Raw genomic sequence first — 25000 nt, forward strand, 5'->3', positions numbered from 1 at the left:
TTTTTTTTACTATCACCTTCTGTGTTCCCATTCAGCGCCTTGACCGAGACGGGAAGGACAAGGAATTCTATTTGACAGTGGTGGCTCGTGACAGCGGCTCCGAGGCGCACCAGGAATCCTGTTCCTTCAAAGTTGTCGTCGAGGATATCAACGATAATCCTCCAATTTTCGATCAACAGGTAGGGCCAAGAAAAACTATTTTTCGTTCAAGTGGTCACTTTGTTTACGTCTCTGAAATGTATGAATACTTTGTGAGTTTGTCTGTGTGTATGTATTTAGTTAGAATTATATATATATATATATATATATGTATATATATATACATACTGTGTGTATGCATGTATATATATATATATATATATACACATTTATATTATATATATATATATAAATATATATATATATATATATATATATGTTTCTGTATATATATATATTTATATATATATATATATATATGTGTGTGTGTGTGTGTCTGCCTGTCTGTGTGTATGTATATATATGTATATATATGTATATATATATGTGTGTGTGTGTGTGTGTATACACTCCTTCAACCCCTTTAACTATTCTCGTTGTGTAGCGTCCATTTTACCGGATAGACATTGCCTGTTGCTATTAGTTTTGTTATGGCTGTTACCGTCTAAGTGGAAGACGACTTTATAGCTCACGGACAGATTGCTCTGGTATCGCAAATTGACGTGGCTGTTTACTGCCGAGACCCTGACTGATTGGGTGTAACAATCTGGCGTTGCTGTTTCTAGCCAAGTCACGTGAGCAACTTCGAAAATTCATCAGCTTTTCATGATTTATTAAAGACAATTACAAGGATTTCTCGGTATTTTATTAATCAAGTCATATAATTCGCTTATGCATTCCGTTAATGCTTTCATTTATTGGACAGGAGTTTTTGAAAATAACCAAAGAAGTTTTTTGGCTTTGATTTGCTGAAAAAAAAGTATATAAATAACCCTACATTGGTAGATTATCTCAATGTTAAAATTGATTTTTTTTTTCAAAATATACTGAAAATAAAAGACTCTTAGTAAGTATTTGAGGTCGAATGCAAAATACGAAATAAAAGTCAAATCATTGAATATAGCTTTACTCCTACTAATTTTCACGAGCTTCAAAAAAGATTTGGGTTTCATACTATTCACATAATTCCTCATTAAGTTTAAATGACCGATCCCTTAAAACTCACTTTTAAGGAAAAAAAATATGAAGAAGAAAATTATTTGCATTTCTTACACCATATGTGTAATTAACACCTAAATACTATTCCACACAACACCGGTAGCAATCAGATTTCCTTATAACGCCCCGCCGCTCATAGTAGGCTACTAAGGCCTTTTGCAAGTTTAGGCAGTAACTTTTTGTTTTCTTTTAACATGACAGAGAATCGTGGTGGGAGAGATTTTATTTCTTATAATCGTATCTCAACTTTCTTAGTCTCCAGATATATCACTGTTATTATATATAAGCATTCCTTATTATCTGTTTTAAGACTTTCTTTACAAAATTTGCTTATTGAAATCTCTCTTTCGCGTTTTGATTTCCAATAATGGTAGGGATGAAATCATTTCTTCCTTTCTTTTCCAAAATTTGAATTTCATATTTTCAGTGAAAAAGAATCCAAAACTATCAACGAATCAGAAAACTATTAGTTCATTGCGTGTATCCTATGTAGATTCCATTTATCTTCAATTTACTTTTCCTCATGAAAAGAATGAAATCATTTCGGTATTTAAGATATTTACATACATATATACATACAAACACACACACCATATATATATATATATATATATATACATATACATATATATATGTATATATATATATGTACATTATATATATATATATATATATATACATATATATATGTATATATATATATATATATATGTATACATATATGTGTGTGTGTGGTTGTGTGCACGCACTTGCTTATGTATTTGAATAAAACACGTACAGTTGGCTTCATTAATTCTGGTACACTTCATGGAAAGCTAGGCAGACGTCAGTGTACCGCAGTTAATGAAGGCAACTGTACCATAAGTTATGATATCGGCTTTTAAAAAAATATGAACTAACTCCCTTCATCAACTTTTCTCTTGTCGAACCCCAGATTTACGAAGAGACGATAAGCACCGACCACATCACTGGCACTCCTGTGTTGAGGGTGACAGCCTCCGATCTGGACTCGGGCAGCAACGCCGAGATCTCCTTCTCCTTGCAAGGCAACCCCGATGACATGAAGTACTTCTCCATAGATGGCGACACGGGCGTCATCACACTTACCAACCCTCTGCAGAAAAGCATGGTAAGCAGTTTTGTAGTTCATTTTGATTTTGTTTTAAGTAAGGAGGAAAAAGAGAACTGAAAATTATTTTTCTTTTCTAATTCTTTGCGTGGTCCTTTGGTTTATTTTCACGTTTTTGTTCTACATTCTAGTATCCAAAAAATGTAACAATATTTTACTATAGAAAAGCGTAACAGGCAGCATTGTTATTCATCTTAATGTAGCAATTCAATTCTATATTATTTTTAAACTAGATGAGAGGAGGAAACTTAAATTTTCCCCCTTAACCCCATTATGGAAGATAAACTTACCTTGTACTCATCTCTTATGATATGATTAACTAACCTGGTAAGTCAATTAGTGTTTTTCATATAAAAAAAAACTTTTTTATTCAAATTGCCCTTCTGTACAAGTGTAGTTCAAGCTTACCGTATATAATGCATTTTCAAATATTGTGACCGTTTTACTATTAATAGAATGGTAATATATATATATATATATATATATACATATATATATATATATATATATGTGTGTGTGTGTGTGTGTGCGTGCATATGCGTGTTTATGTGTGTTTGGGATTTACTCGGGAATTTAAAAGCAATTCCATATTATATTTGTATCATATTTATTATTTTTATTATTATTAGTATTATTTTGAGACACTGTATGTAGGAAAAAAAAATAAACAAAATCTGCTCATATGTTTTCTATATTGAAGGTACGGTAATCAGTGTATACTAATTTGGATAGGTTTTGCATTTAATTTCTTTGAATTCACTATCTTCATCTAATATTTTCGTTAGTTCCTTATATTAGCCATGCAAACTTGCATATCTTACTTTTAAAACAAAGTTGAGTATTTTTTTTTTATTTCCATTCTGTTTGACTGTGTTATCCGTTGCTGTAACTCTCTCTCTCTCTCTCTCTCTCTCTCTCTCTCTCTCTATATATATATATATACATTATATATATATATATATATATACAGTATTTGCATATATATACATATATATAAATTTATGTATATATGTACAAATATATTTATATATAATTTATATATATATATATATATATATGTGTGTGTGTGTGTGTGTGTAAATATATATGTATATATATATATAATATATATATATATAATATATACATAATATATATATATATATATATATTATATAGGTTGTAGGTTGTAAGTTGTACAGGGCACCAAACACCCGTAGAGATACTACCGCTAGAGTTATGGAGTCTTTTGACTGGCCAGACACTACTACATTGGATCCTTTTCTCTAGTTATGGTTCAGTTTCCCTTTGCCTACACATACACAATGAATAGTCAGGCCTATTCTTTACATATTCTCTTCTGTCCACATACACCTGACAACACTGAGATTACCAAACAATTCTTCTTCTCTCAAGGGGGTTAATTACTGCACTGTAATTGTTCAGTGGCCACTTTCCTCTTGGTAAGCTTAGAAGAGACTCTTTAGCTATGGTAAACAACTCTTCTAGGAGAAGGGACACTCCAAAATCAAACCATAGTCTTGGGTAGTGCCATAGCCTCTGTACCATGATCTCCCACTCTCTTGGGTTAGAGCTCTCTTGCTAGAGGGTACACTCTGGCACACTGTTCTATTCTATTTCTATTCCTCCTGTTTTGGTAAAGTTTTTATAGTTTATATAGGAAATAACCATTTTGATGTTGTTACTCTTCTGAAGCTATTTTATTTTTCCTTGTTTCCTTTCCTCACTGGGTTATTTTCCCTGTTGGAGCCCCTGGGCTTATATCATTCTGCTTTTCCAACTAGGGTTGTAGCATAACAAGTAATAATATATATATATATATATATATATATATATATATATATATATATATATATATATATATATAGATAGATAGATAGATAGATAGATAGATATATATCATGATATTTCGTTTTACATCTACGTATTACAATCAGATTTTTGTTTCCTACCCCCACCTCTCTCTCTCTCTCTCTCTCTCTCTCTCTCTCTCTCTCTCTCTCTCTCTCTCTCTCTCTCTCTCTCTCTCTCTCTTCTCATGCATACTAACACACAGTCGATCTCATTCCCATAAGAAAGGGATTTTCTATTCTTCTGAAATATGCTGCATGTAGTTCACACTGCTGCCCAAAAGCAGGTTATAAATCTCGCAGGAGCTATTTACGTTCATATAAAAGTTTCGGCCAGATTTTTAAGACATATTTTGCCCTAGAAGGCATTTTATTATAGCGAGATATTTTGTGCATAGCAAGTAGAAAAAATATGTTTTTTTTTTTTTACATGTTTTAAACTTGCAAGTTTCATGCAGTTTCGGTTTTTTATTTTTTTTTTTTTTTTATTTTAAACGTCTTCAATCTCTTGTTCAGTGTTTAATTCTTAATCCTATAATTTAACCATCATGTATATTTTTATAGTTTATTCATTTTTTTTTTTTATTCTTTTATAGTATTTGTTATTATTAATGAATTCTAAATTCCTTTAATGACTTAATTGATTCAAATATAATTCATCCCCAACAGTTTTCCTTCTTTTATCCTTTAAAAAACCTCGTGCGTCGTATCAGGCAGGGTAAATCTTAAACTCACCAAATATTCCTCCACGACTTAATGTTTCGTCTCATTTTATTCGGCTTTATGACTATTACTTGCTCTTATTTCTATTTTTTTCTCTCACAGAATATATATAGGGGGCTCATCTACAATTCCGTAATTAACGTATGAATGTGGTAATGACCAGTTTTTTTTTTTTTTATCGCACCACACCCAGTTGGGGGAAACTGCGTAATATTTAAATTTAAAATAAACTATAGTACGTATAGATACTTATTTTATCGAAATACTTGATTCATTTTTACTGATGAGTCAAATAAGTTCAAGTTTACAGCCGAATCATCCCATTTTAACTTAATTCTAGACTTGGGTGGCTCTGATAATCGTTTTTTCCTCGTTATATCTTGCCGCATCTTCTCTACAAATTCAGTTCCTGTTTCCACCTAACCACTGGGTAGCTCTCATTACTAATAGCGCATAACAGTCCTTCCCCATTACCAGCTGTTGTCGTTAGCGGTTCTATTATGTCATTTATCATTCTTCCCCTTGTTTATCAATACTTTCTCTATTGTAGCGAAGGTATTTGTATTTAGGAATTATTGCTCCATATCTCTTTTCCATTTGCATCTCTGCCATTCGTTGACATTTGGAAGATTCCTCTACATAAACAATTCTTGCCTTTTTTATTATTTTTACCTGCCATCTAATACACAGAATCATTTTGTTGTATTTTCATTTTCTAGTAATTAATCTTGAGAGAGAGAGAGAGAGAGAGAGAGAGAGAGAGAGAGAGAGAGAGAGAGAGAGATGAGGAGAGAGGAGAGAGAGAGAGAGAGACTTTTTGTTAGGCGGCATTACAACAACAAATAGACCACTAATTCCTTGATTTATCACGAATATTTCTTTTTCTTTATTGCCAATCTACCGATTCTTCTTCCATATTTTTTCTGCATTCTTTTATATTCCGGGAGATTGCAATAACCCCCCCATTATGAGATAGATCTCCTTAATTTTCCCTTACCTTTCTTTTTCCTTATATATATTATCAAGAAGTCATGGATCGTCACCATTTTACAGGTCTCTCTATAAAAGTATGGCCTTTAAAATCTTTTCGAGTTTTCATGAAGGCGACCATTCTCTTTTAGCGACCAGATAAAGAGAGAGAGAGAGAGAGAGAGAGAGAGAGAGAGAGAGAGAGAGAGAGAGAGAGAGAGAGAGAGAGAGAGAGAACCTTTTACTGTATGATCTTGAAATTTTATAGAAATGTCAACAATTACATCGAAAGAAAAAATGATTTCAGTTTTAACAATTTATCGAAAATACTGTATTGGCGTGTATATCTATATAAAGCAAGTGTCCCCGAAATGTAATCTAAAAAAAGGGTGTATTCTTTACTTTCTTAGAATAGAAAATATTTTTCCCCGTTGACTATGAAGAAACCCGTTTTGCACAATGTGCTCATGTACCCTCATTTCTATTATTTAACGATATTTAATTATTCTTTAGTTCTTTTAATTTAAAAATTGAGTACCATGTAGTTTAATTTTACCCAGAATTATTATTTCTTTTTTTTTACTTTAGGTGTTTTATGTAGAAATATTGTATATGTGCCATGAGTTATTATTTTTTGTATTGCAAAACGACTGAAAAACATGGTAGGTTGTGCAAGTAAAATATTGTAGAACAGCTTTACCACACAGGGAATATACATAATTGTATAACTGTCTCTCATAAATGCCCATTTACACATGGCTATTTTGATTGGACTTGGTTTATACAATTTGAGCCATTTGGATCAGCGATGGGGCCACGAGGCCATTCAACATAAAGGCATTTGAGTTTATTTAGCCTAGGTATTCTTCAACCCTTTCATTTTATTATTATAATTATTATTATTATTATTATTATTATTATTATTATTATTATTATCAAATGTAATGCATTAAAATTACATATTCATACTGTATATAAAGTCAAATTTTCTCTCAGATGGGTGTGATAAGAACGTTGTTTTAAAAGCCCCAGTTGTATTATGCCAAGCAAAGTTAACACGTCAGTGTTGTTTCCTTCCAGGCAAATAAACGATTGTTCGAGATGCGAGCTCGCGCTGCGGACAAAGGAAGTCCGGTGTTATGGTCCACAGCTGACGTCCTCATCCAGGTCGTTTCATCGGACGATCTACCACCTGCTATTATCAGTCAGCAACCGCTCCTCCCGGCCATCTTGGAAAATACCACTGAAAATACTGATGTGCTGACGCTGTGTGCAAGGTTAGTTTTGAGAGAGAGAGAGAGAGAGAGAGAGAGAGAGAGAGAGAGAGAGAGAGTACAGTACTGCTTATCATTGTTATTCTTTTTGTTGCTGTCGTTTCATGATTATTTCATTTCATTTCTTTTACATTTCTCGTTTATAGTTTATCAATTGCTGGTTTCCTTTCCGTATTAGGTTGATTATCCTAATGGGTCTTTGTGCTAGTAGCATTCTGTTTTTCCACCTAGTTTTGCAATAAATCTTATTATAATAATAGTGATGATGATAATAGTTTTTGGGGTAGAATCCCCAATATCCTTGAGTTTTCCCCACTCTTTACTAGCTTTGGTTACAATTGACATTGAAAGTCTTGAGATCCAAATAGAAATTAATCAATAACTTTCCATTCGTTGGTGGGATTTATACCTGCGTTATTTAGTTAGGAAAACTCAAATCATTGTAAAAACTGATTCAACTCTGAAGTACCTGTAACCCATATATATCCGAAAGCAGTAATCATAAAGACATCCAATGATGCACATAATAGCATGTGGAAGAGTCGCACGCAAAACAAATACTATTAAATAAATGAAACGTACAAAAGGAGAGAGCAATAGCATGAAAATCAAGTTGATAACTCGCAAAATTCGTTTAATGGAAGGAAAAAGGTAAAATTGCCTCTAAAGTTCCTGCGCAAAGTCATGTAATAACCAAGCGAAGGTTTGTAACTACACACCCCCAACTTATCTTAATTACTATAATTAAGTAGCAATGGACAATTTAAGAACAAATACCTGAAGCATTCGATGCCATAATGACATTACCTCTTGATGCATGAGTGATCTGCTATGACCTCTATAGCAAATTTTATTTTAACCAGGCATTTTTCAAAATAAAGAATTATTTTTCTTTAAAATATTAGGAAGATCTTAGAAGTTTTAAAAATTAAAGGATTTTTCACGCTTCCAATATGTGTACAGGGTGATGTTTTACAACTGGATTTCTAGAGAATAAAAAACAATATATAAACTACTTCATATAAAAAAAAAAATTTAATATAATCAAGTTACACTTTATTTTATGAGGCTAGAGACGAAAGCGGTCTATTTTCCCCCTCCATGTCGAATACATTTGAATGAATTACGAAATACGCAACTCGAAACTAACGAACTATTTATAAACACCTTTCCCGTTAGTACAGTTTTCTTTAAAATAATCTAATTATAAAACAGTTCCAAGAATTGTTTTCAGTAACATTTTGCTGAAGAAACCCTGGGAACACAAATGAATATTCACTGTCATCAAGATGTATTTATAATCTTTAGTGTAAGATTGCTTAAAAATGACTAGAGCGTAATTTTATTTTACAAAATATTTCCGTAAGAAGTTTCAGATATACCCTTCAACATTTCGTTTTTTTCATCGAAGTCTCCATTTTTTCAATAATCAAAGGCAATACGAAATTCCTTCTCTGAACCCTTCTATTTAAGAATGTTCATTTTCTGTTGACATCGCTACAACTTTATTTTACTTTTGAAAGTTTAATCTCTCTCTCTCTCTCTCTCTCTCTCTCTCTCTCTCTCTCTCTCTCTCTCTCTCTCTGTTTTTTCTTTCATTATCCATAAATCGAAACAAGGTTCTTCGTTTTCCATTATAAATCTTACATGGAAATGAAAATATCTATTGGATGAAAGGTTACGGAAAAGAGAGAGAGGAGGAAGAGAGTACGAGGTCGAGAAGGATTGAATTCTTCATATGACTTTGAAAATTTATTTCATAATTATATTATATTAGAGTTGAGCATGGTAATCTCCCATTAGCTGGGAAGGGAGAGGGAATGACCTACTATAATTTCCGAAGTTTTTTTCTACCTGAAACATTGGTTGCTTCCAAGGCTTTGTAATGGCCTTGGCTGCTTCGTGCTCGATAGAGTGATCGTATAGCTAACTAAGACGCTAACTACCGAGGTACAATGAAGCAGTAACTGGTAGCATGGGCTATTCATCTGAGCAGCCATTAGTAAACATGTAACAAACGACTGAAGTTGTGTCTAGTATTGTACAATGACTTGGAAAAGGACTTTGAAAAGAATCATCTGAAATCTGTGTCAATTACTGATCCCCAATAATGAATCACGATTAAGTAGTTTCACAGGATGTAAATCACAAGCTTGAGCTGTGAACTCATATTAGATAAATTTAAAGCATTTGTACTGCATGGTGTTTTAGCCGTAAATATGAGCTTAAAGACTCAGAGAGCATGCTTTTAAAAATCTTTTAAATTGACAGAGACAATAATTATGCAATAGCAATTTTCATCCCTCTTTTTTTTTATCGTCCGTTGTCACTGAACTGAGCACAATCCCGATTTATTGGTGCATTTTTTTTTCTTTTTTGTCATTTATATAAAGAACGCTGTATAAAAGCACAATCTGCCGAGGATCTCTAGCATTCCCATTATCTTTCTCTCACTGAAATATCGATGTATTTGACTACACAAGCGAGTTTATAGTGATAGCGGTAAAATTGACAGCGACAAGATAAGTATCTCATTTTAGGGAAAGTGATAGTCATTGCCTTCGCCAATATCAAAGATTCTGCGAAGGGTATGTATTCACCCCTGTCGTCGTTTGTTTGCTTTTTTGTGAGCAAGTTTACAAAAAAAAAAAAAAAAAAAAAAAAAAAAAACTACTACTTTTCGATTTTGATCAAACTTGGTAGTCATGTTGAGTATTACCCAAGGATGCAATTGTAATATTTTGTATAAAGTACATCAAACTACAAGTACGCTGTAGTACGTTGAAAATAATGGCAATGTTATGTAAATGACAAAATTTGTTAGTTTATTTTTTGTTTTTTAACATTACGCAAGAACTGCGGATTCAATTTCAACGAAACTTGGTGGATATGTGGGGTTACGACCCAAGGAAAAATCCATTAGATTTTGAAGGAAATAAATCCAATTACAAGTACACAGTGGAGTTGAAAGCCAAATAAGACTGCTTGACATGGCAAGGCATGCTCTTTACTGAGTGTCCCTCTAGTCATTACAGTAGTAGCTATAGAAGCAGTATACTTGCTCCTATCTTTATTGTTACCCGAACACAAAGAAGTATATAATGCGAAATCTTTTGTCATTACTTTTGATATAATCACCACTGATGTTTGTATTTTGAAATAAGAAACCTTACCAATAATAACACGCATGATAATCTCCAAAAGTTATATATCAAACAATTGACGTTTGAATGGGAATCATTCATATCATGTAAAGGTTGAGTTCCAAGGCCATTGAAGTACAACAAACACTGAAAAAACGCATTAAGGTAAAAAATAATTATCCGAATCAAACGAAAGAAATATATATTTGGAATGAATTTGCATGTGAAGGAATTAAAAAAATACGATTGTATTTTATTAAATTCGGAGAATAAGGAATAGAGCACTAAGTGCTCTGTAAAATATTACTTACATGTGAGATGAATGTAATAAAGCCGTCGAAAATACGGATTGCACTACATCTCGCAGCCCATTGTCACACGCCACACACACACGCACGTACGCATGCACTCACGCAAGCATGCCCGCACGTACGCGCGCACACACACACACATATATATATATATATATATACATACATATATATATATATATACATATATATATATATATATATATATATATATATATATATATATATATACAGAGAGAGAGAGAGAGAGAGAGAGAGAGAGAGAGAGAGAGAGAGAGAGAGAGAGAGAGAGAGAGAGAGAGATTGATTTAGCAAATTATATTATTAACTTGAAAACAAGCTTTTACGGGACAAAAGATCATAAATCTGATAAAACAGAGAGAATGCAATCAAATTTAATAATTAATAAAGATAAAAAAAGCCAGCAGATATAAACAAATTAATACAATAATATAAGACTGCAAATCGAACATAAAGAACACGATAAGTTTAGGACAGTAGAATGGACATTCCCTCAAAAAAGTGTTTAAATTAGTTGTGGGAAGTATTAAGGCGAATGAATATATCTTCGACATTTACGTCCAATATGGCCAGTCTAATTATACCTCAAATAACTTTTGCCTGGAACTCATATCCTCTCAGTCTTTGTAAACCCTCGCAAACCTACACTGTTAAAAAAAAACGTAATTTTAATCGAAAATTCTCCGTAAAGATATACTGTTCTCAGCCGTATTTCAGTAAAATACAGTCGACCGTAATGTTTGCCCTACTTTTTTTATTATATTTTACGGGTTGGTGACCGTTATATCACTCCTTAATCTCAATATATCTGTTTTTAAAATGGTAAATGCCTGGCAACATTTATTACAGGATTTTTATAGTTTTTTATTTTTTTTTTTAGCAAATTTTTTTATAGTATGTAAAACAACCAAACAAGCAAATGTTAACACGAGCTTCTGGAGGGTCTTATGAATCTCGTAGTAATGATAATGATTCCATTTCATATTTGTCATTTTCTTTTTTAAAGTGTCACTCTATTCACTTTGGTAATTGCCACTTAATTAAGACATTATACGAAGAGAGCAATCTCGCTCAGGATGACAGCAAAGTCGATGCAGCTGTCAATGTATTCACTTCCTTCATTCGTCTGCTTCCTATCTACCTGTGTTTTTGCTGTTTTGCGTCCTTTGTTCGTGTAAGTGAATTGGGAAGTTCTAATTGTAGATATGTGATTTGTTTCTTATTTGAGCGATTCCTGTGTGCATTTGCAAAGGCTTGTTTTAGTTGATATCTTTGTAGGTGTTGCTGTTTGTTTCTTTGACGGGGAATATATATATATATATATATATATATGTATATATATGTATATATATGTGTATATATATATATATATATGTGTGTGTGTGTGTGTGTATATATATATATATAAATGTATTTATATATGTATATATATATGTGTGTATATATATATATATATATAATATATATATATATATATGTATGTATGTATATGTATATATACGTGTGTATACAATATATATATACATATATATGTATACATACATACATACATACATACATACAATATATATATATACAGTATATATATATATATATATATATATATATATATATATATATATACAGTATATATATATATATATATATATATATATATATATATATATATAAATTATGGCGCCTGAAGAATTTCAATAATCAATCCGTCTACCTGAACGGTGGTACCTTCAAATGAAAAAAAAAACACAATAGTTAATGTCAATTTCATATTATAACACCTGTGTGGAAAAAACTTCAGTATGATAAGCTGATTATATACCAAAACAGAAGGTTCTTGAAAGTGCATCGAACACCTCTGGACACACTACTGCTTACATTCATCTTCCACTTCCTGAATATTATGCCCCTTCCTTCTGACAAAAGGCCCATATCAGGATAACAATCTTCTCTTCTCTACTAATAATTTTCACCTACCATATACTTTCTACCTGACCCAACTATCTAAAACACTAAGATCCATCATTACACTCATTCTAATCTACATTTATCATTCAAAACAGGTTCTTGAAAAGTGCATCGAACACCTCTGGTCACACTTCGCTGCTCACATTCATCTTGCAATCCTGCTTCCACTTCTTGAATATTAAGGCCCTTCCTTCTCACAAAAGGCCCATATTAGGATCACAATCTTCTCCTCTTCTCTACTAATAATTTGCACCTACTCATCACCTACATGACCCAACTACCTAAAATACTACGATCCATCATTACACTTATGCTAATCTACATTAGTCATTCTTTATGTACCTTCAATGCCTCGTATACTACACAAAACTTTCACCTCAAAGACTTTAACCTTTTTTCTTACATTTGCATTCAACATTCACGCTTCCTTTACATCATGGTGAATGACTCAAAAATCCTTTATACCTTTTTAGACACTTGAAATATTTCTTCAAATTTTTTTTCACACTTCCTGCTGCCTTCTTTGCATTACCTTTTCAGTGACTCCTCGCTTCCTTCTATATGTCATAACCCATTGCATTTCACCACCACTCTTTGTTTCCAGATTCTTATCAGCATCATCAACTTCCCTTATTCTACCATGCATATTATTTAACTGATTTTAATTTGCTATCATATACTTACTCTTGTTTATATTTATTCCTGAGCTTCCCCACTAGCAAACCCTCCCAAAGTCTTTGACTAGTTTCTGTAGTTTCTCTTAAATATTAATATTATGTACATTATTTACTAACATCAACTACCTGTTCGAAGCTCCCTAAATAACTCATTTTCTTATCTCGCCACTGGATGTTAGGTTTAACGCAATTTTCCAGATTGTTTACATCATTCCCCATATAAGGTCATTAAAAAGAAATGAACGTTGTAAATAAAAATCATCTCATCATCATTATCATAGCCTCTCTATTGATTTAATTTCAAGCTTTTATTCGAAATATGTCACAATCTGTTTTTTTTACATTTCTATAAAACTTCTCAGATAACTTTTTTATAAGCTCATGCATCTGACATTCCCTTCTTAGTCGGAACCCACGCCTTTTTTCCCTATCAATTGCTCTGTTATCTGTCTTACTTTCTAATTTATAAACACTTCCCGACACTTGACCAAGTAATTCAAGTAATGCTCTCTCCACAATTCTTAATTCATTGCTATCAACTTTACCTTTCTACAATATCCATTCCTCATGAAACTTCCTCACTACACTCCAATAATACTTCTACCGCCGTGACCTACATTCTAAATTGTGATCCCACACCTGTTATGCGTATGGAACTGGAGTGTGAAAACAATAGCTGTTATAGCTGAACCAAATACCCTTTTTCTCTCAAGGAGATTAATAATGTAGGAGTCGTTCTATGTATAAGAATAGTTCATGTGCACTAATAAGTTTATTGTGGGTAGCATGTATGTGTATATATATGTGTATATATATAAATATATATATATATATATATATATATATATATATATATATGTATATTATATATATATATATTATATATGTATATATATATTATGTATATATGTATATATATATATATATATATATATATATATATATATATATATATTATATATATATTATATATACATACATATATATATATATATATATATATATATATATATATATATAAAGGTTCTCAGGTGAGGATATGTCCATTTGCCTGGAAGTGTGGGATGTTGATACAATTCTGGGAAATATGGATGTTCTGATTATCCCACATGTTTTTTCCAGTTATAAAAATAATTAGCCTCTCTCTCTCTCTCTCTCTCTCTCTCTCTCTCTCTCTCTCTCTCTCTCTCTCTCTCCTCTCTCTCTCTCTCTCTCTCTCTCTCGTCGACTCATGAAAATCGCTATCTTTTTTAGTAAATTAATACCGAAATTTCTCGTTGACTCACTACATCATATCTCTTAATTTTTTGTAAACTCTTGTTTGAGCTTCTTGAAGCTAAATATATATTTGTCCGTAGAGGCTCCTTCTGTGATTCCATACTATTACGAGAGAATAATAAACTAAGTCCGATGAAAGGACGAGAAGCAGTACATTATACCAGTGCCCCATTGAGGATGACTTCAGTTCCTTTATAATAGGAATTTATACCAGATCCTTTCAGTTCATTACTCCTTCGCTTACTGTTACTTCGATGATATATGTACATTTTTCGTTAAAGCGTTCCCCATTGCCCTCGTTCTCTATGGTTATAGCCATATTTTGGGCCAATTCTACAATATACAGAACATTTGAAATAAATTGCAATTTCAGTAGCCTTTTCAGCATAATATTGAAATATTACTGGACGATGTCTGTTTTACAACGGGAAGTAAATGATGCTTCTAAAGTTTAATGATAGTCATTGTTCCATTTCGTGGAAATAAAGCGTTGATTTTTCAAATCTTCGTCTAGAATCGAGTTACAATATCAGGGATAATGGTGAGATGATTTGGGACATTGTTCGTTTCCCACTCGACTTTATTCGAGATAATTTTACCATTTGACATTCCGTTTTGAGATTTTTGTTTTAGATATTTTCCTCGGACAAATGTTTTTTTTTTTTTTATTTCTTTTTGTAAACAATCGTTTCTCATAGTGGAATACATGGAATTTGTATCAGATTATATTGTTTGTACTCATTTGTTAATGAAAGAAGCAATTTTTTTAGCACATTTTCTTTATTTTTCATTAAGAAATAAGAATTACAATATAATTTATTGCTAAGTCGTGTTTTCTCCAAAATCGGAGTCTGTCGGGGAACTGTAAATAATTGTAAGGGAAACTCGTTCTCATGTTATGTTGATATCCTAGGAAATAACTTTTCAGAGCTCCTAACTTATTATTACTATTACTAGCCAAGCTACAGCTCTAATTGGAAAAGCAATATGATACAAGTCCAAGGGCGTATCTGGGATAGCAGCCCAGTGTGAAAAGGAAATCTTGAAGTAATAGATTATAATGAAAAAAAATAATGATAAAATGCATTAAGATAATTAACAACGTTAAATAGATAGAGCATGTATAAACAATAATATGATACTTATGCCAACCTGTTCAACAGAAAAGCATTTACATCAAATTTGAATTAATTAAGTACCACCGAATCAAATAACACATAGGAAGATCATTCCATAATCTGTCACAGCTGGAACATAACTTCTGGAATACTGTGTAGTGTTGAGCCTTTTCGTAGATAAGAGAAGACTGTTAGAGGTAACTGCGTACCTTTTACTACCCACTGGATGGTACAGTTGGTATCATCAATTCCGGTATACTTCCTGGGAAGCTAAGGAGACATCAGTGTACCGGAATTAATGAAGACAACTGTACGGTCTGGGAAGATCTGAATACAAAATACACAATGATCTAACCGAACGATGGTGCCAGAGATTAATATCCAGATCAGTGATAAGGAATTCAATAGACCACTAGTCTTTGTCAAACAAATTAAGAGTCAGTAGAAGATAAAAAACAGATAGGAAAACAGTATTCAAACCATTGCAGAACGAAAGAATGAAAACATTTCCTCATGATAGGTTGATCACCAAAAATCTTAAGACTTTCCAAATATATAAATTTTATGTGTAATTGAAGATAAAACAGACCAGATATTTCTCAAAAGTAAATTTGCAATCCGTAATCATATCTGAAGTTTTCATTGAGTTGTGTATAGGTGATTAGACATTAATGCAAAGATTTGGATGCTGAGGAGCCTCTGTCCGAGAACTATTTACTATCATACTTTGAGAGTTCAACTTCATCCCTCTAAATTAGCACCATATACAATTTTTAGCTAGATCTCTTCAGGTAATTACTAGTCTGCATTCAAGGGACGGAATTGATGCAAAGAGAATATCGTCGTCTGCGTATGCAACAAGGGTTTTTCAAGGTCAGACTAGATATCATGTATATACTATATACTATTAGAAGTAATGGGCCGAAAATACTACCCTGTGGAACACCAGATATTACATTCCTTTAGTCACCATGGTACCCATCCATAACTGCTCTTTACAATTTATTACTTAAAAATTGAATGATGATGCTAAAAAAGAACTCGCCTATTCCCATCTGTTTAAGTTTGAAAACAAGGGCCTCCTGAATAGCACGGTCAAAGACAGCACTAGAGCAAGACTAATCATATGAACTTCTTGACTACAATCAAGGGATTTCAGTATAGCATTGTATATTGAAAGAAAGGCTTCACACGCTCCAAGATCTTTGCCATAGCCAAACCCTAGACTAGGGAATAAGTGATTACCTTAAGCTTATCTATTCAGACAATTTGCCAAAGGAAGATCAACAACTTTCGATAGTATCAATTCTCAAAAAAAAAAAAAATCTCGTTATCTTGCTAGAAAGTAACCGACAACTTACGATCTAAAAAAAAGTAAGCTGTCTTTTTAAAAAGGGCAAAGGAACAAAGTAATTTGGATCTACACTTCCATAAGCATCAAGGTCCAATAGCAGTTTTAATTTCACTGGACCGAAAAACGAAACTAGTTCATTTAACTTCCGGAAAACAGGAATGGGGAATAATTGGGGTTTTCAATGTTGTGCTTGCTGTCAAACATATCAGTCAAAAGGGTTGCCTACTCAGCTTCGGAACAACAGTAAAGGAAGGAGCCATCTGGTTTAAAAAAAAAAGTAGGGACATTTAAGTCTAACAAAAGAGAGCAGATTTAAGTGTAGTCTATCATTTATTGTCCTGGGTTGTGACAGAAATTGTTCCTTTTAGGATAAATTTGTATTCAGAATAAAATTTAATCTATTACGTTTCCAAAGTTGATAAGCCTCTTGTTTTTTTTTTTTTTTTTTTTTCAAAATAAGTACGTCTACAGTGATAGTTGAACCAGGGGTTGACCTTGATTAAGTATTTCAACAAACGAGAAAGAATACGCCTATTGATTATTTTGACCAGGTTTTCATTTAAGAGAATAACAGTCTGAAACCCCTTAATACAATTGTGACTAATTCAAATACAGGACATCACTCAAATTATCATTCTAATCTGCTTGATATTTTACATATATCTTACGAGACTATGGCACATTAGGAACATGTTGCTTAGTCATAATTACTAACGAGACCAAGGTTTGTCATAACACCATGATGATCAGTCTATACCAGGTCCAGGGAATTGCTAAATTTGTTTGTAGTCTCACTTTTGATTTTCTCACAGCCTGATTCAGACAAAGTCTAAAACTCTTAACCCTTGGCAGTCAGTAGAAACTGAATTCCACTACTCACTATAGTGAGCAATGAAATCACCAAAAAGGCACAAAAGATGTCTTTCTATCATCTTGTTGTATCTTAGCCATAGTGGGAATGAGACAATGGAACTTTGTACGGGAAGAGTAATGAATGGTATTTTCATTTTGATAAATTGCGCATATGTTGATGTCGAACCTTTTCTCTCTCTCTCTCTCTCTCTCTCTCTCTCTCTCTCTCTCTCTCTCTCTCTCTCTCTCTCTCTCTCCTTTTTTTTGAAAGTATGGCTTACTTGTTTGTAATAGAAAAACAAATATTCCCTAGATTATAATGATTCTCTCTCTCTCTCTCTCTCTCTCTCTCTCTCTCTCTCTCTCTCTCTCTCTCTCTCTCCTTTTTTTAAAGCATGGCTTACTTGTAATAGAAAAACAAATTTTCCCTAGATTATAGTGATTTGTTCTCTCTCTCTCTCTCTCCTCTCTCTCTCTCTCTCTCTCCTCTCTCTCTCTCTCTCTCTCTCTCTCTCTCTCTCTCCTTTTTTTGAAAGTATGGATTACTTGTATGTATTAGAAAAACAAATTTTCCCTTAATCATAATGTTTTGCGCTCTCTCTCTCTCTCTCTCTCTCTCTCTCTCTCTCTCTCTCTCTCTCTCTCTCTCTCTCTCTCTCTCTCTCTCTCTCTCTCCTCTTTTGAAAGTATGGCTTGTATGTAATAGATAAAAAAATTTTCCCTAGGTTATAATGATTTGCTCTCTCTCTCTCTCTCTCTCTCTCTCTCTCTCTCTCTCTCTCTCTCTCTCTCTCTCTCTCTCTCTCTCTTCCCATATAGTTTGGTTCCATGGAACATCTGTCGTATTAAGTTCGTGATATCCAAATTCCGCGCAATATTTTTCACTTTCTTGAACGAAACCATAATGAACAATTCCATTTCTAGATGGAAAAACTTCTTGTGTTTTTCAAAAGAAGATCCTATAGCTTAGTTTGTTCGTTTTTTGTTTGTTTGTTTCCTTTTATTTTGCAAAGTTGCAATTTTCCTCTTCTGTTCAGGTTCAGGTTCTGGGGTGAGGCATAGCCTTTACAACGGCGCCTCCAAAGTTTATCTTCTTGTACTGTTTTGTCTTTTCTTCCACATCAGGTTTAACACTTCTTTTTTCTTTTCTATATTTGTTTCACTAAATAGAAATAATCCTATCTTCTTTAAGTCTTCGTCGTATGGTTGTTGTAGCTCAATTACTTCATTCCTTTCTTTTCTATATTCCTGGAAAAACAACAAAAAATGTATCAAATCTTCCTCCTCATTTTCACGAAAATTACACAAAGACACACACAGTTCTTCTTTTGGTATATGGTGGTCTTTGTTTGCCTTCCATTTGGCCACCCACCAGACTTAGGTCTTTATGTTTTTATCACTACCATGTGGCTTATTCCTTGTTTACATACGTACAGGGTGGGTCAAAAGTAGGATTACAGTTAACACTTAGACTTTTTATATATAGTGGACATAAAGATATTTATTTACTTACAGTAGACATTTTACAATGAACGTTTAATCTTTCAATTGCTCAAAATGTATTTATATCTAAAACGTGATTTTCAAGTCAATAACGTAATGAAGTAACTATAACCTTACTTTTGCCCCACCCTGTGTATATATATATATATATATATATATATATATATATATATATATATATATATATATATATATATATATATATATCGTAAGATTTACCCTGCTTATATACTGTGTGTATGTGTATGTATATATGTATATATATATATATATATATATATATATATATATATATATATATATGTATATATCGTATGATTTACATTGCATATATACTGTGTATATATATATATATATATATATATATATGTATATATATATATACTCTGTGTATGTATGTATATATATATATATATATATATATATATATATATACATATATACACATATGTATATATATATATATATATATATATATATATATATATACATATATATATGTGTGTGTGTGTGTGTATGTGTGTGTGTGTGTATGGTCTTTATATTGAAGTGTAATTCCTTATTTCTTGACGGTCTCTCGGCGTTTATCCTGAGAGGAAATATAGGAGGGAAATACTGTATGATCGATCGCAAGATACCAGGTTTAAGTGAATACGGCAGTCTGCCTCCTTAGACTTTTACGGATCTCGTCCTTACTCGGCTTAGAGATTATTTGGCTTAACTGCTTGGCCTAAATGGTGCTTGGCTTTACTGCCCAGCTTAAATGAGGCTTGGCTTAACTGCCCAGCTTGAAGATTGCTTGGCTTAACTGCCCAGCTTGAAGATTGCTTGGCTTAACTGCCCGGCTTAAATGGTGCTTGGCTTAACTGCCCTGCTTGAAGACTGCTTGGCTTAACTGCCTGGCCTAAATGATGCTTGGCTTAAATGCCCGGCTTAAAGATTGCTTGGCTTAACAGCCCGGCTTAAATGGTGCTTGGCCTAACTGCCCGGCTTAAATGAGGCTTGGCTTACCTGCCTAGCTTGAAAAATTACTTGGCTTAATTGCCCGGCTTAAATGGTGCTTGGCTTAACTGCCCGGCTTGAAGGTTGCTTGGCTTAACTGCCTGGCTTAAATGGTGCTTGGCTTTACTGCCCAGCTTAAATGAGGCTCGGCTCTACTGCCTGGCTTGAATGGTGCTTGGCTTAACTGCCCGTCTTAAAGATTGCTTGGCTTAACTACCTGGCTTGAATGGTGCTTGGCTTAAATGAGGCTTGGCTTACCTGGCCGGCTTGAAGATTGCTTGGCTTAACTGCCCGGCTTAAATGGTGCTTGGCTTAAATGCCCGGCTTAAAGATTGCTTGGCTTAACTGCCTGGCCTAAATGGTGCTTGGCTTTACTACCCAGCTTAAATGAGGCTTGGCTTAACTGCCCAGCTTAAATATTGCTTGGCTTAACTGCCTGGCTTAAATGATGCTTGGCTTAAATGCCCGGCTTAAAGATTGCTTGGCTTAACTGCCCGGCTTAAATGGTGCTTGGCTTTACTGCCCGGCTTAAATGAGGCTTGGCTTAATTGCCCGGCTTGAAGATTGCTTGGCTTAACTGCCCGGCTTAAATATTGCTTGGCATAACTGCCCTGCTTAAAGATTGCTTGGCTTAACTGCCCGGCTTAAATGGTGCTTGGCTTAGATGCCCGGCTTAAAGATTATTTGGCTAAACTGCCTGGCCTAAATGGTGCTTGGCTTTACTGCCCAGCTTAAATGAGGCTTGGCTTAACTGCCCAGCTTGAAGATTGCTTGGCTTAACTGCCCGGCTTAAATGGTGCTTGGCTTAACTGCCCGGCTTGAAGACTGCTTGGCTTAACTGCCTGGCCTAAATGATGCTTGGCTTAAATGCCCGGCTTAAAGATTGCTGGGCTTAACAGCCCGACTTGAATGGTGCTTGGCTTAACTGCTCGGCTTAAATGAGGCTTGGCTTAACTGCCTAGCTTGAAAAATTACTTGGCTTAACTGCCCGGCTTAAGTGGTGCTTGGCTTAACTGCCCGGCTTGAAGGTTGCTTGGCTTAACTGCCTGGCTTAAATGGTGCTTGGCTTTACTGCCCAGCTTAAATGAGGCTCGGCTCTACTGCCTGGCTTGAATGGTGCTTGGCTTAACTGCCCGTCTTAAAGATTGCTTGGCTTAACTGCCTGGCTTGAATGGTGCTTGGCTTAACTCCCCGGCTTAAATGAGGCTTGGCTTACCTGCCCAGCTTGAAGATTGCTTGGCCTAACTGCCTGGCTTAAATGGTGCTTGGGTTAACTGCCCGGCTTGAAGATTGCTTGGCTTAACTGCCTGGCTTAAATGGTGCTTGGCTTAAATGCCCGGCTTAAAGATTGCTTGGCTTAACTGCCTGGCCTAAATGGTGCTTGGCTTTACTACCCACCTTAAATAAGGCTTGGCTTAACTGGCCAGCTTAAAGATTGCTTGGCTTAACTGCCTGGCTTAAATGATGCTTGGCTTAACTGCCCGGCTTGAAGATTTCTTTTCTTAACTGCCTGGCTTAAATGATGCTTGGCTTAAATGCCCGGCTTAAAGATTGCTTGGCTTAAATGGTGCTTGGCTTTACTGCCCGGCTTAAATGGTGCTTGGCTTAACTGCCCGGCTTAAATGGTGCTTGGCTTAAATGGTGCGTGGCTTTACTGCCCAGCTTAAATGGTGCTTGGCTTAACTACCTGTCTTGAGAAATTGCTTGGCTTAACTGCCCGGCTTAAAGATTGCTTGGCTTAACTGCCCGGCTTGAAGATTGCTTGGCTTAACTGCCTGGCTTAAATGGTGCTTGGCTTAACTGCCCAGCTTAAATGAGGCTTGGCTTAACTGCCCGGCTTAAAGATTGCTTGGCTTAACTGCCCGGCTTGAAGATTGCTTGGCTTAACTGCCCGGCCTAAATGGTGCTTGGCTTTACTGCCTGGCTCAAATGAGGCTCAGTCAACTCTTTCTTGTGAGAAAGGCGTCTGGAGGCTGGAGACCAGTCATCGACCTCTCGACCCTGAACAGGTTTGTCAAGCAGACTCCGTTCAGCATGGAGACGGCAGACACGTTCAGGCTCGCAGTGAGACCGCGAGACTTTATGTGCACACTGGACCTGAAGGACGCGTACTTCCAGATCCCAATCCATCCGTTTTCAAGGAAGTACCTGAGATTTTGCCTAGACAACAAGATCTACCAATTCAAGGTGCTGTGTTTCGGTCTCTCCACAGCTCCTCAGGTGTTCACCAGAGTCTTCACCATCATCTCTTCATGGGCTCACAGGATCGGCATCCGTCTCCTTCGTTATCTGGACGACTGGCTGATCCTGGCAGACTCGGAGGCGACCCTTCTTTGCCACCGAGACAGGCTCCTCGAAGTTTGCCAAGATCTGGGGATCGTGGTAAATCTCGAGAAGTCCTCTCTGCAGCCCTCTCAGAAACTGGTATATCTAGGCATGGTTATAGACACCAGTCTCCACAAAGCCTTCCCATCAGACGAAAGGATAGCAAGGCTGAGGAAGGCTGCGAAACCTTTCCTCAATCGAGAGGAACTCCCAGCCCAACCGTGGCTTCGTCTCCTCGGTCACCTCTCCTCCCTGACCCGTCTCGTTCCCAACAGACGCCTCAGAATGAGATCCCTCCAGTGGCAACTCAAGCCTCAGTGGAGTCAAGGACTCGACTCCCCGGACATCCTGATCCCCATGGGATCTGCGGAACGAGCGGACTTCAGTTGGTGGGTGGCAGACGAGAACCTACGAAAGGGAGTGGATCTTCTCGTCCCTTCCCCGGATTTGATGCTGTTTTCGGGCGCATCAAACAAAGGGTGGGGGGCCCACGTTCTGAACCACAGGACCTCAGGCCTGTGGTCAGAATCAGAAAGGTACCTTCACATAAACCTGCTAGAAATGAAGGCCGTATTCCTGGCTCTTCAGAAGTTCCACCAAGTCCTGGCGGGCCACTCGGTGGTGGTGATGAGCGACAACACCACGGTCGTGGCTTATATCAACAAGCAGGGAGGTACCTTTTCGGAACAGCTATCCCATCTTGCAGTAGAGATCCTGGGATGGTCCGAAGTCCACTCGATTTCACTAGCGGCTCGCTTCATTCCAGGCAAGAGGAATGTGCTCGCTGACAGTCTGAGCAGAGCGACGCAGATAGTGAGTACCGAGTGGTCTTTGGATCCTCAGATAGCTAACAAAGTCCTGATTTTGTGGGGTTCCCCGACAGTGGATCTGTTCGCTACGGTGCTGAACACCAAGCTCCCGCTGTATTGCTCCCCACAAGGCTCTCTGGCAAGATGCCTTCCAACAACGGTGGGACAACGTCGATGTGTACGCCTTTCCCCCGTTCTGTCTGATGAGGAGGGTACTCAGCAAGACCAGAACATCGGTCAATCTCTCGATGACCTTGATATTTCGAGAGATGAAACATGAATAAAGGTTGTTATGCATACAAGAAACTTTTATGACCTGAATCTCGTGACATCCACATTCATAACAGAACATATAAGAAGTAGGGTACTCAGTTCCAATATACACCACCATCTACCTGACCTAGATAGGGCATCCCATCCTAAATTATTGGATTCTTAAAATCTGGAATGAGCAGCTTAGAAAATTGTCATCTTTATAAAACTGAAGCTTTCTGAGCATCATAGAATATCACACTGTCTGGCGGCAACTGTGATGTCTCTAATAATGCCATGTAGTTCACTATTATTCCATTACAGTAGACAACACTGTTGGAGTCTGGGATGGAGTGGGCTGGGATTTTGCTCAATATTTACTGGCAGAATAAGATTTAAGACATAAAAACCTGTCTTCATAGTTAAAAACAAACTCAACAGTGATGATAACAAAAACAATATGTACACAATCATGCTGTATACAGAGAAATTATAAATTTATTCTATAGTCGAAATGACAAAAAGTCGGATGAAATTGGACAACATAGCAGAGCCCACGTGCCCTTCAGGATAGCCACTTACACTGAAGATAGAACATTAACGATAGTTTACAAATTGATATACGATAAAGGTGAAAGAGCATACAGTATATGGAAAGGCAACCTCTTGATAAACCATTAGGCGTCTTTGGCCCTGCCATCGAACCTGGCCTACACATAGATTGAAAGAAAAGAAGAGAACCCTAACCCAAGAGAGTGGAAGACCATTGTACAAAGTTTATGGCACTATCCAAGACTAAATAACTTTGAATTGATTATGTAGTGTCCTCCTAGAAGAGCTACTTACCATAGTTAAAGAATTTTTTCTACCCTTCCCCAGTGGAAAGTAGGCCCTGTAAATTCTTAAAGATATAGTATATTTAAAGATTATCAAAACAGAACGACCATACTCTTTCTCAGTTCCATATCCCTGTTACTTTGACAAACGAACCACCTAGGGCCATTTCCTTTCCCACGACATGTAATCCACGATTTGATTATCCCCATTTTGAAAAACCATTAGTATAGCCTAACTACATTTACCTTTAACCTTTGATGTGTTCCTCTAATTACAATATGACGTACACGTTTTCTGTATATGTATACCTCCATAATTATAGTTTTACTTTTTTAAGATTTACTACCAGACTATATACAGTATATATATATATATATATATATATATATATATATATATATATATGTGTGT

The 25000-nt window shown here is 35.2% G+C and overlaps 1 protein-coding gene across 1 annotated transcript in view; it reads left to right on the forward strand.

Annotated features, from left to right (window-relative positions):
- Positions 1 to 25000, forward strand: part of LOC137643246 (DE-cadherin-like) — a 148735-nt gene that overhangs the window by 31785 nt on the left and 91950 nt on the right. The window contains exons 16-18 of the mRNA XM_068376087.1: positions 36 to 179; positions 2132 to 2326; positions 6949 to 7145. Coding sequence (XP_068232188.1) covers positions 36 to 179; positions 2132 to 2326; positions 6949 to 7145 — 536 coding nt within the window. The remainder of the gene's footprint in view (positions 1 to 35; positions 180 to 2131; positions 2327 to 6948; positions 7146 to 25000) is intronic.

This window comes from Palaemon carinicauda, chromosome 6 (assembly GCF_036898095.1).
Source record: "Palaemon carinicauda isolate YSFRI2023 chromosome 6, ASM3689809v2, whole genome shotgun sequence".
Taxonomy (NCBI): domain Eukaryota; kingdom Metazoa; phylum Arthropoda; class Malacostraca; order Decapoda; family Palaemonidae; genus Palaemon; species Palaemon carinicauda.